Below are 18,065 nucleotides of genomic sequence, written 5' to 3'. Positions count from 1 at the left end.
CTCTTAATTTTTTCCTCTTGTTTGTCTGGTAGTATGAATCCTGATATGCTGTCATCTTTACGAATATTTTCAGCTAGCACTTCTGCTGCCATAATATACAGTAACGGTGATAATAAGGGGCACCTCTGTCTCACACCCTAAGGCTTATGAAGATGAATACTGCGAGAAAGAAAGCCATTACACTTAATTTTGCATGTAGTATTATTATAAAGAATTTTTATCCACATGATAAAGTCAGTGCCAAAGTTGATTTGTCAAGGACTTGAAGAAGGAAATCTCTGTTTAACCTGTCAAAAGCTTTTGTTTGGTCAAGACTTATGACAATAAGAGGTTTATCAGTAAAATTAGCGTATTCAATAATATCTCTAGTAAAGACAATATTATCACCTATCTCCCGCCCGGGGATGTATCCACACTGATCTGGGCTACATATTTTGCCAATTACCTTCCGCACCCTATTAGCAATTACTTTTGCAAGAATCTTATAGTCTACATTGAGGAGACTTATTGGTCTCCAATTGTTTAAGTCTGCCTTATCTCCCTTTTTATAGAGCAAAGAAACTAAACCAAGTTTCTGGCTGTTCGCGTCAATTCCCCTGACTTTAAGCAAGCGTTAAATGTTTCAATTAGGTCAGACTCTAAAATATGCCAGAAGCATGGTCTGCATATGGTTGTCGTTTGAACATAACAGCGCCCTCAATCGGTATATGTCTTTATATTATGTTCCCGTCGCTGTGACTGTTGTATAGATTTAGAGAACACAGAGTCTCTACATTCTCGTTAACGATGCTGACTTTCGGCGGTTTGACGGTCAGAATTAAGAGGAAAAAATATAGTATTGACCAAAACTTGTTAACTTAACGACTAAGCGTCTCGCAAAGTTCAATTATTTCCACCCAAATCACCTGCCTTTCAATAACACGACGAAAAACCTCTGTCAGTAAGTTAACGTAAAAAACTTGGCGTTACTCCAGACTATGACAGTGTGATGAGAAAATGGAAGAAATCATGGAGAAGTATACGTCAATGCCTGAATATCAACAATACTGACGCAAATGAGAGCTGTGAAGACGTATTCAGACACCACAGGTTTTTTTACCAGCAATGGTTGTCATCATTGGTAAACTGGCTGAAAATGACAATAGACAGTCGGTTACGACAACAGGAGGTCTCACCATCATCAAATGATGATGCTGTCCTAACATTGACATATATAAGAGTTCCCCAGACTCGGGGCTATTGTATTGCAAAAACTATACGACAAAAGTATATCGTCGATTTGACATTAATTGGCAACACAAGTCTTCTTATTGGACGGCTGACGTTTGATATATCTGTGGAGGATCATTTTAGTACCCACGGCAGTAACGTTACCACCGATTACAAAAACGACAAGCTAGATTATGGACGATAAGAACACTACCAGTAGACAGATGAAAGACCGCAAATTTCTCTTTTAGGTTAAATCATATGATGCCAAATGTTTTTATAACTCTGCTTTTTATAATGTGTAATCAGGTTTGCTGTATTCTTTTTATCCACACTGATGCAGCGATGTCAACCCTTTTGAATTACGACTTTATTTAGTTTCCCGATAGACTCTAGTTTGGTCCCCTGCCTCGTTTCTACCGGTGGCTCTGGCGCTGCTCACGAAAATAAGGGTCCCTATTTTCGTGAGCAGCGCAGTCAGCGGTAGAAATTGGGCAGGGGACCAGACAAAATAGACTCATGGAGTTTAGGATCACTTAATTTAAAGCGCTCAATAAAGTACAACAAGATGTGTGAGGGCGACTAAAAGTGGTTATGCTGAAGTTGGAGTTGAGGGCGAGGCCTGGGTCTGTCAAATACGAGCTGGGGTGTTCAAAAGCAGGATATTAACGACAACATCGAGAAAAAAACTGAGGCTCCATTGGATACGCTAATTCAAGAGTAGCTAGTGTGCTATTCATGTCACTCTGATAAAGGAACCCTGCTATTTGCATGTTGACATCCCGGTCACCTGTTTTTTCACAGTCTGGTCTGGTTCCCTGAATAAGAATTGACTTTCAAATTGGTAACGAGGCGCAGCCAGCGACAGAAATGGGACAGGCAATTTAACCTGACTTAATTGCCGTCATCCTCAATACTCGTCTTTCGTCCATACACAAAAGTCGTCGTGGCTACTCCAGCTTTCCACCTCCGTACAATTTGCCAGGAGTTCCTGTCAGTCTAAAGAATATCAAAGCCTGAAACATCAATACCCTCAGATATCGATATATGTTTAGACCAACAATACATGAAAGCACGCAGCTCAAACATACTTCTAACTCTAGGTTGTTTCCATTGTCGAAAAGTCTTAGGCAGTGCTTCCAGACTTTGTTTTTATTGGTAAATATCATTGAGGTAGTACACAGATGTATTTTTATGATCATGATATGATCGATTAAAATGAAAACTTAATATTGTTACAAGTACCAGTTTTGCTGCCGAAGAAGTCTACCTGTACATTTTTCATCTTCTAATTTTATTGTTGCCTGAACTCAAATATCTAAGTCTGTCTGTCTTTGTATCCTTTTCTGTCTGTTGTGTCTGTCCATCCCTTTATGTATTCTGTACCACTCTCTTTGATCTTTCTTTTATCTTTCCTCTGTTTGATCACTTTAATTGCCTGCTGAAAGATTGCCCTAAGCCCTTTGTTAAGCTATTGACATATATCATTCTGTGCATGTTTTGACACATTGAACCAATATAATTTATGTCAGTTTAAACTCTGTAAACATTTACATTTTAACTTTCTCGAGAGACTGTAACATTGATAGATTGACAAGATAAATGTGTCCTCTGCTTGTATTGTGTTATTTTGAGAGATGATTTAGCCTGACAGTGCAAGGGAATAATTTTTCGTCTGTCAAATATCTGAGCTAAGTGATATCACTATAGTGTCTGCAAGTGCAATGTGCGGTGATCCCCACGACACACTGTGCTCACTATCAAGTTTTTACGAAGGAAAAAGTCAATATTGGTTGATCCTAATCTAAGACGTCCAAAATGTCCCGGATGAAAACACCAAGTGAGATAAAGTTGGTTACAGTTTAACAGAAACCAGACTAAGGGTTCGACGAAGTCAGATTAACGTCTTCGCCACTCCCTCGACGACGAACCTTCATGCCACATCCAGCTCAGAGTCAGTTCTACTCTAAACTATGCCGTCCGGTGAAGAACTCGTTGCCCTTGACTACGTGATTATCGCCCTTTATTTTGTCGTTGTTCTGGGCGTTGGATTATGGGTAAGTAAAATGTTGTGATTTCTCTACACAATCTTGCGGTTTTATCTTGCGACCTTTTGACGTAGTGATTACACACGAACAGAGAAAAACTCTGACTTTTAATCCACAAACCTCTTCTCAAATATCAATGAGAGACAGTGACATTGGGAGAACACAACATGAAATTTTATTGACTACTATTCAGAGACCGCCCATCTTACATGTTTCTGCATAGTTGTACTGTAAACAGTCAAAACGCTTTGATAGTGTTATCTTATCGTACATATAATGCCAGGTTCACACGTGAATTCACCGAAGCGCGTTACTTGAACTGAGATTGGCTCGATTTTGTCTGTAAATATATATTGCCTGCGTTTTGAAAATCATGTTCACATAACTTAATTAATTACGAGGATGCGACAAAGGGCCTCTTCACTGCTGGTTTTTGCTATAATGAGTGGAAACTTGTCGAGGAAGGCGCAGCTGTCGTCAACCCCTCCTTTGAATGGCAAATGTACATACTGCAATGAAAAGTTAGTTTTGAATTTATTAATGATTGCGGGCACGACTGTCTTGCAATATTGCATCGACTGTAACAAGATATAACCCTCATTCAATGTTGAACTGAGTTGTTTTCTATCTTTTAACAACAACGACTGTCGAAATGATGAAACTTCATAGTCTAGAGTTGCCATATATCGACCCATGTACTGTGGACATGTCCAGAATTGGAAGCGATTGTCTAAGGTTTAGGTCACTTGGTATCCTGTGCACACGTATTTGGTCGTATCACGCCAACTTCTTCTTAAAGGTGCAAGTTATTGTAAACAACTATAATCGTTTACTTTAATAATGCAAGTAAGTGTTCGTTAGTGGCATGTTTGATCACACAGGGTTTACTGTTTCTAAACTGTCATCCTCTGATCCATAAACTTGAACGTACGATTGGTTGCAAGCTGGTTAGATAGATAAAACGGATGGATTTCAACAAAATCATAATTAGGTTATACTGTTACATAGGTTCATCGTCAGTATTCAGGACAAGATATCGCATTTTAATCGTTTCGGGTTTATCATCATTCTCTATTTGACTTTTCAATGCGAGTACGCAACAAGTGAAACACAGCGAGACAGAGATAGAAAAAAAAAAAACTTTATAAGGCGAGAAAACAAAAATTATCTGTTCAACGGGCCCGACCGACCCATATTTGGACCACTCCACATTTTTCTTTCCCCCCCCCCCCCGAAATCTTTACGAATCTGAAGAAACGCGGAGATGTTATTCAGTGAACATCTGTCTGTAAGATGAATGACCTTCACATTTTCGATGACATGGACTTGAGTGAGATTGATACAGGCTATGATTTGAAGAGTAAAGGTGGAAGCGCATCACAAACATTTGGTCAAGGTGATGGGCAGGGTTACGCCGTGGAAAATAAACTATTACGCCACGTGTTCCGTATAGCTTAGACACTCTGTACTGTATTGTTTCACCGGCGTTTATTTCACGTCCAACTGGTTGTACAGTCTATATTTTCTAGTGTTCCTATTTTCAGTGTTCCTTGAAAATTCTTTATTGTTCTTTGAGTTATCACTCGTTCCGATTTTCGTCATGGCTTTCTCCTATCGAATGTGTGATTGTAAGCAGGAGTTCTCACTGCAGGACGGACATGATTTGTGTTCCCGTTGTCGAGACTGCACAAGGAGTCAACCTTGTGACATTTGTTTGACTTGGACACAGGAAGAATGGTCTAATTTCGCTCCCTCGCTCGACGACGTCCCCCCCGGACATTCCCGGGGCTGATCCGTCAGTTTCTGAGTCGCGAGTTTTGGTTGGAATGCACCGTGCTCATATGGCTGGTGACACCAACACAGAAATTGGCTCCGTTAGATTCAGGTGCCGCCAACGAAGCTGTTCGTGCAAAAAAGGTGTTCGCGCGAAGTTTTTCAGTGGGCGGGCAGATTTCAAAACTAATGAGCGGGCGGGGAGAAAATATCGATATTTACTGTGGGCGGGGAAGAAATTTCATTACTTCCAGCAGGCGGGGAGAACATTTTGACAGTGGGCACCGGAAAATACTTTGAGGGAGGGGAAAGCTGCGTGCTTAATAGAACCTAACTAGAGGGGGGGGGGGCAATGTTCCAAGGTATACTGCTAACTGCTTGCATGGTTTTGTGTTGATCTGGGTTGCCTAGTTGGCATCTAGTTGGCAATGGGGAATTTCAGTAGTGGGGAGAGGGCAGCGGGGAGCTTGAATTGTTGTGGGGAGTGGGGAGCGGGCAGACTGTAGATACCGGAGGGCAGTGGGCATCAAAATTCAGTGGGAGGGCACATTTTCAGTGTATACCAGTGGGAGGGCAGTTACGAACAGCTCTAACTTTCCCCTCCAAATTTTCGGTCTTGGTCAAAAATAAGAAAAATCGGTATATCAGCCTTCAAAACAGGGTTTTGTGATGATTTTGAGAAATTCATGAAATTTACCTGTTGGCGGCACCTGTAGATTGAACTGTAGAAGTGAAGGCAAAGAAGCTGTTGTGAGACAACCAACCCATGTTAATAAAAAATTGAAAAAATCATGAACGTACTAAACAACATATCCAATATATGTTATGTGACTGAGAAAAAGCATGAAACACACAAAAAGTGTTTATATTATATGTTCTGTTTAAGAAAAACAAAAAAAAAATAAATTCAAAACCAAAAAAAATAAATTAAAAAAAAATAAATCCGACCTACCTACCCAACTTTGAAGTCATCCCGCCCGTTGAACAGCTTTTTTTTTTTTTTTTTGGCCTAAAGCGACTTCTTGTAGCACCGAGTGTTTGTCACAGACAAATCAACTGATCGTACTATCAATAAAACTTAGAGATTGTATCACTTCATTCGTCCTTTTTATTGCATAAAATTACGACCTCATTTGTATTTTGTCTGAGAGCGTTATTTTCAACCCTACATTCACTTGTTTTCACAATTTCAAGTTACATTTTGTTAAATTCGTTGTAGGGAAGTAGCACGGTTGTGTCATTATGGCACGCATGGCAACGTACAACGGTGCCTTTGAAAGGGAGAGGAAACTGGCAGGGATTGTAGGCTTGGGTCCGATCAGATTGCTATCGTGTACACGTGTATGATGCATGGCATGTCAGTCAATCGGTCTTCTCATTTAGATTACTTCATCGAAGTAATCAATATTTTGTAGTTTATAGCCCTACTCAGTCGGTGTATGATAAATACATACCTACTGTCATAAAAATGATGCCCCCCCCCTGCTTGCGTAATATGTCCATATACCCGAGTTTGTGGAGGGTATACTAGTATGTCGCAAAGGAGGAGGGTCACATACAATTGGATAGCGATGCAAACAAAGCTGACATACTCAATAAAAGAGAAACCCGAGTGTATCTAATGAACATGTGGCATTTCAATAATTCCTTTCCACGATGCCGGGAGGAGGCACCTTGAGGCAGGGGTGCGCGAGCGTTGCTTGGATAGTCGATATAGTCGATCGAAGGTCCGTTATCGAATTGTAAGGCCGAATACCGAACCTTGGGTACCAATGTTAAGAATAGAAGGTATGACATGATAAATCGGAGAGAAGTCCAAATCCTCCAAAACACAATAAAATAACATAGGGCGGTCGAAAATACCTTCAAAATTCCAAATCTTTACTCTGGTGACTGAATTGACTGATGCATGAAATTCTGGCGAAATTCACCGTCGGGTGATTCTCCGTATCTCCCCTTGCCAGTCCGCCATCCTGCATTGGTGAACATGCGAGTAAAAGGGACTATGGGACTAAAAGTACACATGCCTTGGACGTCCCACTTCGACCCCGGGCCTTCGTTCGACTATCCAAGAAACGCTGCACATGGCTGTGCCGTGAGACAGTGGTTAGGGTGCCGGTTTCATTATCGGAGGACCGTGAGTTCGAGACCCGGCAAGCAAAGTAACAGACCGTCACTGTAGGACGATGTTGAGACGAGAGACCTTGCAACCTGTAAGTCCAGAGTATCAGACTTACTGTTGGAGGATGGTGAGTTCAAGACTCGAGCGCGGTGTTGTGTTCTATAGCTGGGCACTTTACTCCTCATTGCGCCATTGGGTGGTTTATGGGTACCCCATCTTGGAGTTCGCCTGTTGGATTGTTAATTGAATGAAATAAAATTAAAATGGAAATAGTAACACCATCGAGTAAATCTGTTCCGTAAACGATTATATTTTTCGTCAATCAGAAAGGAAAAAAATAGTCTTATTTTCCACAGCATGAACTGTCGAGTCTATATTTGAATAAGGTAATTTGCATTTATGTACAGTATAGGCTAGTTTATTTTTCATGTAAGTCAACAGAAGTTTACAACCTGAGGAAATCACAGCATCGTCAATCTGTCATCACTAATACACACAGAGTCGTATAAATCTGTGAATGTTTAGCAAGTGACCGTCTTGCTATCAGTGTAAGGTGTCTTCTCAGACTTTATGATATCTCTCTAGTTTGATTGCTCTAGCTGAATAGCTTTGCGGTGACAGGGGTGCCACTTCAAACTTGTCCCGATATCCCACGATATAGCAGGTCGTTCAAGGACAGCGAACAACATTATTAGACTTAGTTCAAGTTTGTGATTTGCAAATGTTTGAGTGAATGCGATGATTTGTGTTCTGTTTTTATATGAAACGTGTGAGTCGAGTGAACGCGATGAATTGGGTGAACGCGATACTGGTGAGTTTCACTCGGAATCCGGTTGAAAAAAACTCACTACTGCGCAGACTCAAAGGTAACGCGTTCGATCGCTTGGAAACCCTGACCTTGGCTGCCAAATTTTTAATACAGTGGCATGAAATAGAAGAGACGCAAGAGAGACTGTTGGAAACTTTATAACACTATTAAATCTATAAAAACCAAGTTGAGTTGAAAGAAAAGCGCAGAATAAATGTCAGACTGTACAATCGGAGAGGAAAATGCCGTTCTCGTCATCACAGTTACTGAAGCAATTGTAACATCAATTTTTTGTGCCATTATCAAAATTTGAATTTAAACTTCCATAAGCTACTGTCACTTTTTTCTTAATCTAATCAAGTTTTGAGAATATAATACCTCGTTCTACCAGCATAAATACGTCGAAATATATATCCAGGTTTTAATGTGTCAACACTGCTTGCATATATAAATTTACCGATAAAATAACTGAAAATTGAACACAGTTCGGACAAGAGTACATTTGACAACAAACAACTTAGATTGCATATTTTAAGGAATGCATTGTTTTTGCAAGACGGACGTTTGTATTTTGACAAATTCTAGGGAGTAAGAATGAGAACATTTCTTTCAAGTTTCTTTATGGAACAAAAATAATCAATAATTATCAAGTTGTTCCGATCACAATCTTTATAAGTAATGTAATAACTATGGTTCAAGAAAACTGAGATGTGACTACGAGGATACCCTCTTAAATGCAGTGAAAAAATACTTGCTTTCCACAGAAAATGTAAATAGTTCTGTTGCTCCGCTGTAATGTAAAAATAACAATGTTTTGATCATTGTATACAGTGGCATTGATCCAGTGAAGCAGGCAGCCCGGTTAGCTCAGTCGGTAGAGCGTGGGACTTTTAATCCTAAGGTCAAGGGTTCGACCCCCTTAGCGGGCGTGTTCATTTTTTCCTGACATTTGATTTTAGTTCCTTGAATTTCTTCTGTTAGTGCTACATTTAAGTTGGTAGTACTTATCACTCATCGTTCGATTTGCCAGTCAGTGTTTTGTACTACACAGAGTGGAAAACGTTGCCGTTGACATGTCGTCTTCATCACTTGAATTATCACTGAATCAATACTAACATGAACAAAAGAATCCCCCGGTGACACCAACGGCCTTATCTAACAACCCTTGAGAATATGCTAATTTTGTGCTCAGCGCCCTCTACGACCAAACATTTATTTTCTAACGTGTAGTTGCCTGCTTTGCCTTCTTTTTCGATGTTTGACTCTTGTCTGATTATAGCTACTGAGACTTGAATTCATGAGGGAGCCGTCATTGTTTACAGCGGGGGGGTCAATAGAATTTCATCGGAGACTCTAAAAGTGCGAGTGACCACAGTGAATTCGAGTAACCTCCCTCTCTAACACAAAAAAAATTGACTGAACCCTCTACTCAGAAAAGTTAAATATCAATACAAGTATTTGTAAAATTTTCAAAAATACAGTAATAGTAAAGACCTTTCAAATCCTGGTGTACCCTGCTAGATTATCATCGGTTATCTCATGACAACAAAATGAAATTCAAAGTCGCAACAAAATGTAGATACAAATACTCACGCTATAACTAGTATCCAACCATATAGTGTTGTTTACTTTGGATGGGTATCATGACAGAGTTTCCACTAAGATACCTGGCAGGGCAGAATTTGAAAGTACAGGGGGGCCGGGGGAGAACACGAGGGAGGCTGAAGGGAAAAGTGTCAGGGTGGGTTGCGTGGAAAATTTAAGAAATTGATGTTTGCAATGGTGCAGTCTGGTGCAATCTGAGAGGTGTTTAAATTCATTTCACACCAAAATTGAGTAACCCCCTTCTTTCTCTCCACATTTTTAGCAACCCCCTTGTAGCGTTCAATTGTTTCCGAATGACGCCCCTTAGATTCCGTCGACCGCCCAGGCCGTTAATAATGACAACTCCCTAATTCATGAAACAGTTTCTCCTTTCATCAAACAAACAAGGCTGCACCCAAAAGCAAAAGTCTCAATCATATTTCAAGTATTTTCGTAGAAAAGGCGGATGACAATGCGTAATATGCATCAGAATATATACGGCAAAAGGGCCGGAAATGCAATGTCGGAGTCTAGCTTTGAATTCCAAGATTTGGATTAGTCAGTCCGTATGCTGGATGAAGAGATGAAGCCCGAGAGAGCGACGGCAGAAGCAATACTCGTTTCCGTTTTTGGCCAATGCTGCTACAGCAATCTTTTCTGAAGTAACGTTTGCTTATCTTTGCACTCTTCAAAGATCTATCAGCTTTGGGAAGATGCCGATGCAGTTTCCTTCTGTAGGGACCACACTTAGGGCGAGAATACTTGTTCGCTGAGAAATTTACAGATGGCTGGGTTAAACTATGATTCAAATTTTTTTATAGATATTTTTGACGGCAGTTTGAATAAAATTCTTGTACCCTTGTTGATTTTATTTTGCAGGCGTCAATACGGGCAAACCGAGGTACTACAACTGGTTATTTCTTGGCGGGAAGAGGAATGTTATGGTGGCCAGTAAGTGACTCGTAAAACCACAAACAGAAATTGTGAACGTATTCTGTTAAATTTGCTTCAAAAATATTGTGTTTAATGCAACTTCAGGGATTGCATCCTCACTTTGTTTCTGCTTGGTGTCGAAAACACCTGAGAAGTGTTTGAATCGCGATTGCGAAAGTTTGTTGTTCATAGATTGTTGTTTTACATATCTGCGCAGGTGGGCCTGTCTCTTTTCGTCACCAATATTGGTAGCAGCAGTTTCATTGGGATAGCTGGCTCGGCTGCAGTGGATGGTATAGCTGTCGTCTTCTATGAATTCTCGGTAAGAAACCGAAGAAGTTCATTCAGTGTTTTAGCGTGAATACTATACTTTAAAAATTACTACACTGCGCAGGACGTGTCATAACGTCCTCGAACGTTGCTATAGAAATGATAATCATCAAGAATTACCGAAAAATGTCGGTATTGAAAAATTTATCAGTCGGAAGTTGATTGCCAAATGCTTTGTGGGTATAAAAGTAAAGTAATCTTGATAAATTGCCTTTGACACTTATTTTAATAGCCTTGAACTCAATATTGAACATCTGAGATTTACTTATTATATTTCTGTATCAACTAGATCGTTCTTTATTATTTGCTTCCAGGGTTTAGCATGCCTTATACTTATGGGTTTTATCTTCGTACCCATCTACATTTGCAGTGGGGTAAGTAACGTGAACAAATAATGTGTTGGACTTGGAAATTTATCAAGCCGGATGGTGTGCTTTTTCTTTTTCTGTTGTAGAGTCCTTGTGAGAGAGAGAGAGAGAGAGAGAGAGAGAGAGAGAGAGAGAGAGAGAGAGAGAGAGAGAGAGAGAGAGAGAGAGAGAGAGAGAGAGAGAGAGACAGAGACAGACAGGCAGACAGACAGACAGACAGACAGACAGAGACTAGACATAAAGAGAGTGCATATTATATCATAAAGAGTATCTCTACCACTAGTGCTGTCCCTGTTCTAGTTTGATAAGCATTCCTGAAACCGCTGTCACGCCCCTTATCACCTTCTTATTGTACTCAGAGTAGATTGAAAGATCCGTCGCTCCAGGGCGCTCTCTACGCTCCCCCCCCTCTCACGAGAAGGGGAGCGTAGAGAGCATCCCCGAGCGACGGATCTCACAGTCTAGGCTCAGAGAAATCGGGTAAAGAAAATCAAAACATCAATCCAAACGGAAGAATATCATTTCTTTCCAGTCGTTCACTATGCCAGATTATTTACAAAAACGATTTGGAGGAGAACGTCTTCGACTCTACATGGCAGCGGCGTCTATCTTTCTTGCAATCTTTACAGCACTTGCGGTAAGTCTTTTTCTGCAACCTTAACCAGTCCCCTTTGGTGAGTCATCCATCCTCTTTCATAGACTGATCCTCCGGATCGAAGTTCTGTTTAGCCTCTACCGTTTCCATATGTCAGCGTAACACTCTCTTCATGTGGTCGGCGGTATTTTCTGACGCAAAAATTGTATTCTGCAAAGCATAATTGTTATACAGCAATTTTTAGTTTGATTGTAGAATGTTTTATTTTAATGAACTGTAACGATTCCCCAAGGGTTGAGTGAAGTTGAATGATCAAACTGGAAAGTCCAGTGTATACAAACAGTAAGTATGGAAAGAATATGTTCAACAGATTAATGCATATAACCATTTAATTCATCCCGGTTATCAATTTTGCTATATTAGTGTCGGACAACACAAAATCGTTCAATGAACAGTCTCTCCACGTAGTTTATATTTTTGTAGCTATGAGTGCAAATAGTCACAAGTCACAAGAAGAAACATTCGTATTTGCTGGCCTGGAAAGGTTATAAATATTGGGACTCATGCTATTGGGTAACGTTTTCTCTTCCCAGGGTGAGATGTATGCCGGTTCAATTATCATACAACAAGCCGTTGGTTGGGATATTTACGTGTCGTGTGTCACACTTGTCGCTCTGACGGCTATATACACCGTGTTAGGTAAGTTTGACATAATACAACTAAACACGACACTAACTCTCTGTTCTGTAGTAATAACTACTTTTGGATGGGAAATCACTTCTACATAGTGTAGCATTCCTCACTACATAGATAAATAGAAACTATGAAGATATGGTAGAAAATGACGGATAATTCGATCATCATGAGCGTGGTCAGATGAACGACATGTGAATGTTTCCCGTGTCCCGAAACGAGACATATGAATTTTCGAAATCCACACAGAAAGCAAACAAAGCTTATTCTTTAGGATTTCACATGTTTTCTTTTACTTCTCAACAACATACATAATCAAAAAGAAACAACACTGCAGTTCCATTTTTGCCCTGTATATTCCCCGACCCTCTTTCGATCACATATCTGTTTTAAGTATTTCAGACGGAGCGGAAAAGCAGCTCAACCGTCGTGATACACGAAAACAATTTTACAAATAATATTCATATTTCATATTGATATGATATTAATATAATATTTCTGAGACTGTTCTCGCCTAGTGAAGTATAGCTTTGTCGCTTAGACGGCGGTCTTTGCTCGCTATTAAAACACAGAAAAAAACAAAAAACATAAAGCTATTTAAATCTGTTGAAATCTATATCCTACATCATTCAGCTTGTTTCGATACAATTCATGTACCTGACATATTTTCCATACAGGGGGCTTGACAGCTGTGATTTACACAGACGCTGTTCAGTCGTTCATCATCATAGGAAGTGCGATAGTTCTCACCATATTGGGTAAGTATCAAAACTAATTCGAAATGATTTATAACATATCCTTAGCGTTACCCTAACAACATCAAGGATAATTTCATTATGTTTATGATATAATTCGTTATCACTTATCCGGGCAATTGCTGTTGTCGAAACGAATACGTCATCTGAAGAGTATTTTTCAGAGTTAAGCCATTATTTTATGTTGATGCTCTCACCTTTCCTAACGTTCTCAGAATATTTTTTAAAATTGATCATGAATGGCGAAAGGTTTGAAGACAAAAAATTGCCACAAAACGTTATCGCGAATACGCATGGCGATGTTGAGTTAAACTTTGAAAAGGAAACAATTTGACTGTCGTGTGGTTATTTTTGCTAGCCTTCCTTGAGGTTGGCACGTACGACGAATTCAAGAATCTGTACATGGACGCTGTTCCAAACACGACGATCGAGGGCAATTCGACTTGTGGTATACCATCGGAAGAAGCCTGGCACATCTTCCGTCCCGTTGACAGTGGATTTCCCTGGCCCGGAGCTCTCTTTGGGATCAACATTCTATCGGCTTATTATTTTTGCACAAATCAGGTTAGGGAACTCTTACATTTTTCATCGCATGTCAGAATTTTGTGATCGTTATCCTCAATGTCCCTGAAAATAAAAGTTTTGTTTATTCGTTGATACTGACGTCATATTGGTTTTTTTTCCATAGTGCCTCCATTTCAAAACATAGAAACAAAATCGGTTTGTCTTTTTTCTGTATGCACTTTGCGAACTGTATATTAACCTCATTTGTCCTCGCTGTAAAGTGTACTGTGTCATAATATGTCGTCATTATCACTGGCGCTTATGGAGTGGAGCGCCTATAGTAGTATAGCAAAGGGGCCTTCTTGACTACTATAGACGATCGTCTTCACAAGCGCTTGTGGTCTGTATGACGTAAATTACGTAAAATGACGTGAAAATGGTTAACTTATAGTTGCTAACGGTTGCTAATGGATTCAGGTTCTACAACACTGAGATAACATCCGACAACGTCAGTACGCTCTTAAAGACGGAGTGAATTCGAAAACCAAAAACCAGGAACTATTTGAATAATTAAACTACAAGCATTTGGCTGTGGTCATCGAATGTGGTATCAATCGTTTGGCGAAACACATCAGTATAAAAGAGTATTCGCTTGCTAAAACAATGACATATAGTATATATGAGGTAGCTGCAAGAACATATCTTTCTGCCATGGACTAACCCATCGATGCTTCATCATCAGCTACTGTATCTCTTCTCATACATTCACAGGTTATCGTTCAGAGATGTCTGGCGGCTAAAAACGTCACACACGCCAAAGCAGGGTCCATCCTTGCAGCTTTTCTAAAAGTCCTACCTTTGTTCTTAATGGTTTGGCCCGGTATGATTGCCAGAATCCTCTACCCAGGTAATCAGAATTGGTTTCTCTCTAGATGTCGTACCTCTGCTCTTTCGGTTTATTTCATCATAGTCCTCCAAAAGATGGCTTTTAGGGGTGTACCCCCAGCTACCCTCTGTTTTTTGCGCATGATGTGTTAATAACCATACGAAACAAAACAATACCAAAAATATGCAAATTATGAATTATTATATTAAAGAGGCACTCCCACTTGGTAACATTTTTAAAACACATTTTTTTAATGCCAACGGTCGATATTTGACGTGGCGACTGCGCGCGGATCGCGAGATATCGATAAAAACATGTCTTCAAAAAAGTAAAATTTTGAATTCCGGTGGCCCACCTAAATTCAGCTTCCGAACATCGAACGTTCGGCACTGGGGCCATTGTCAACTAAGCTATGGAGTACGAATCTACGCTGACGCTTCTGTACGCCACAGTACCACTTGCGTCAGTGATCGGTCATGCCCCGTGGGGGAAAGCTGAGTCTTACTGACTTGGCGAAAAAACGAAAAACAATTTTTGCTGATTCCACCAGAATTCGCATAGGTGACTAGCACAGTTACGTGCGGTTGATACATAGCGGCCGCCGCGTGGTATGCATAGACGCATACCACGCGCGCGGCGAACCACACGTACTGTGTGGCAGACGACAAAATGTAGTCATCGGAGGCGGCTAATATTTAACACGTAAAAACTGATGTTTATGTGGTGTTGGTTAAAAATATAATACAACTGATTTAGAATAATGAAAACGACAAAAACTAAGGAGAATTTAAAAAAACTTACCTGAGGTAAAGGCATAATGCTGTATATAAAGTCTTTGCAGTGGGAAGTAAATTCATTGCGTCGTTCGAACTTATTGTAGACTCCCTAGAAGATCGTCAATCAGCACAACAACAAACCTTCGGGGGATTTCGGGTCAAAATCAGAAACGATCGTAAAACTTCGGGATGTAAAAAATACGCTCGGGAAATGACATGTTTTTATTGATATCTCGCGATCCGCGTGCAGTCGCCACGTCAAACATCGACCGTTGGCATTAAAAATGTGTTTTAAAAATGTTACCAAGTGGGAGTGCCTCTTTAAGTAGCCATCCCTCTGTTTCCAAACTGTTGAGAACACTTTTCTTTGTGGTCGATGTTATAAATGTAAAGCTTCAATCCTTTGATACTGTCAGCACTTCGACCAATTCATATAATATAGAATCCTAGAACAAACAACACCATAGCTTGAAGAAATTAGGGCAATTCTTATAAATGTTCGTAATTTGCTCTGCTCGTCTCCAGAACAATATTGGATATCCTTTTACAATTTCAGACGAAGTAGCGTGCAATGATCCGGACGAATGTAGCAAGTACTGTGACAACCCGGCCGGCTGCTCAAACTTAGCCTACCCAATACTCATGATGCGAATTATGCCCATGGGTAAGAATATATCGCATATATAGCTTCGTATCAAAGTAACTTTGAGTAAGAAACCAGCAATCAAGAGAATTACAGACAGTGATGGCTGTCGTGAGCAGTACACTTTGTCAGGGACAGTGACAGTGAATCTAAACAACACTAAAGGTGCGGACTGAGAGACAGACAGACAGACAGACAGACAGACAGACAGACATACATATGACTGACCAGTAAAACAGAAGTCGACGTTGATATTGAACAGTAACAAGGGTTCAAGAGACAAAAATATACCATATCGTGTCACAGAATTTATGTTTATGTTATGTTGAGTTATATTCACCATTTAGAACGAAAATGAACAAGCTAATTTATTTTTCGTCCGTTTTTTCCTAGGGCTTCGTGGTTTGATGATGGCGGCCATGTTAGCCACTATTATGAGTTCATTGACCTCAATCTTCAACAGCACCAGTACCATGATAACGGTAGATTTGTGGCAGAGAATTCGACCGAAAGCTTCACAGTTGAGCTCATGATTTTCGGAAAGTAAGTTTGATAGAAGCCTGTTAGTTCCCGCGAAGACGTTTACGCACCGTCCCTCCACAACCCGACCGTTTTGTTGAGGGACCGTGGTTTGCGTAAGGGTTAAAAGTTTGTTTGATTTCTGGGGCATTCATGTAGTCTGGGGTTATGTCAAATATCACATCCACGAACACCTGGAGATAGTTATAGTATGACAACGTGAATTGTTGAGGCATATATTCCACTTCTCTTATTTGAAATCTATGTGTCACGTGGTTTCATTTGTGTGCAATCACCTACCACACTATACTGATAGAGATAGGAAATTTTGTTACATTCTATTAGGCTTCATGAAGCCTATGTGATCAAAACGAAAGATACAAGGAAACAATACGTCGTATATGTTTCATTATTAGAGCTGGACATTCTCACATGTTCTAAATTGGGAATCAGGACCTCCTATAGGAATGACTTAGGGTTTAGTTTTTTTCACACAGAGTTATCGTGTTGTTGCTGGTCGGCATTAGTATAGTCTGGCTGCCCGTCATCCAGGCCTTTGGAAACGCACAACTGTTTGTCTACCTCCAGTCGATCGCGTCATATTTCGACCCACCGGTTATAGCTTGCTACATCCTGGCTATATTCTGGGAAAGAATGACAGAAGCGGTGAGGAATATTTTTTGTGTTTTGCTACCACTGGATGATGTTAGTAAATTTCAGCTTTCATCTAAGTACTTACATCACTGGGCAACCGTCTCAGTATTGCACCTGAAAGAATGATCACATCGCATCACATAGAAGTCAGACTTGGCTTCATCGTGGTCGGAACTTCTACATCTCATTTTCTCGATTACCGCTCACTGTGACTTTGGTTTTGCCGTCAAACATGCCGTTTTTCGGGGGGCGGGGGATAGAGGTACGACACTTATAATGATGAAAGTACGAAATGTACTCAAATGTATTTTATAGTCTCGTCCGCAACGAAGTGAGAAAATGATTGGCGGAGCCGAGGAACCGCTGTGCATGTTGCTCGCATATCGCGGCTTCGCTGCCTTTTGCGTGCTTCGTTAGCCATTACAGGTGTATATTGGCAGTTCTGGCAAGCGACTCTATGCATTTAACAGCGCTATTTTTACAATTAATTAGTCACTAACGGAAACTTTTATTTCCTCCCAGGCTGCATTCTGGGGTCTTATAATTGGCTTGGTGATCGGGATGACCCGGATGATCTTGGATTTCGTTTTTCCAGCTCCCGGATGTGACGAACCTGACGACCGTCCTCTGTTGCTTTCAACTCTTGTCTACCTCTACTTCGCCATCATTCTCTTCGTGTTCTCACTGATATTGATGGTTGTCATAAGTCTGTTTACTACTCCAGTCCCCAAAGAAAAGGTAAATTATAACCATAATTTCAATTCCTCTTTAAAATGCATGTAACTACAAGCAAAATTATGAAAAATATCTTACTGTCACATTTAAATTCTTGCAGTGCTCATATCAACATTTTTAAAGTGTCAAT

The 18,065-nt window shown here is 40.3% G+C and overlaps 1 protein-coding gene and 1 non-coding gene across 2 annotated transcripts; both read left to right on the top strand.

Moving 5' to 3' along the window:
* The first annotated feature begins 3,082 nt into the window (after positions 1-3,082).
* On the top strand, positions 3,083-17,184 carry LOC139132060 (sodium/glucose cotransporter 4-like). Its single transcript, XM_070698450.1, has 12 exons — positions 3,083-3,266; positions 10,424-10,495; positions 10,695-10,799; positions 11,122-11,181; positions 11,708-11,812; positions 12,364-12,469; positions 13,141-13,221; positions 13,577-13,782; positions 14,494-14,629; positions 15,941-16,048; positions 16,421-16,570; positions 17,044-17,184. The coding sequence occupies exons 1-11, from the start codon at positions 3,183-3,185 to the stop codon at positions 16,558-16,560; spliced, it is 1,203 nt and encodes a 400-aa protein (XP_070554551.1). The 5' UTR covers positions 3,083-3,182; the 3' UTR covers positions 16,561-16,570; positions 17,044-17,184.
* On the top strand, positions 8,817-8,889 carry Trnak-uuu (transfer RNA lysine (anticodon UUU)). Its single transcript has one exon. It is a non-coding gene; the product is annotated as a tRNA-Lys (tRNA).
* Positions 17,185-18,065: the final 881 nt, after the last annotated feature.

This window comes from Ptychodera flava, chromosome 4 (assembly GCF_041260155.1).
Source record: "Ptychodera flava strain L36383 chromosome 4, AS_Pfla_20210202, whole genome shotgun sequence".
Classification (NCBI taxonomy): domain Eukaryota; kingdom Metazoa; phylum Hemichordata; class Enteropneusta; family Ptychoderidae; genus Ptychodera; species Ptychodera flava.
This window is presented reverse-complemented; position numbering and strand designations above follow the sequence as displayed.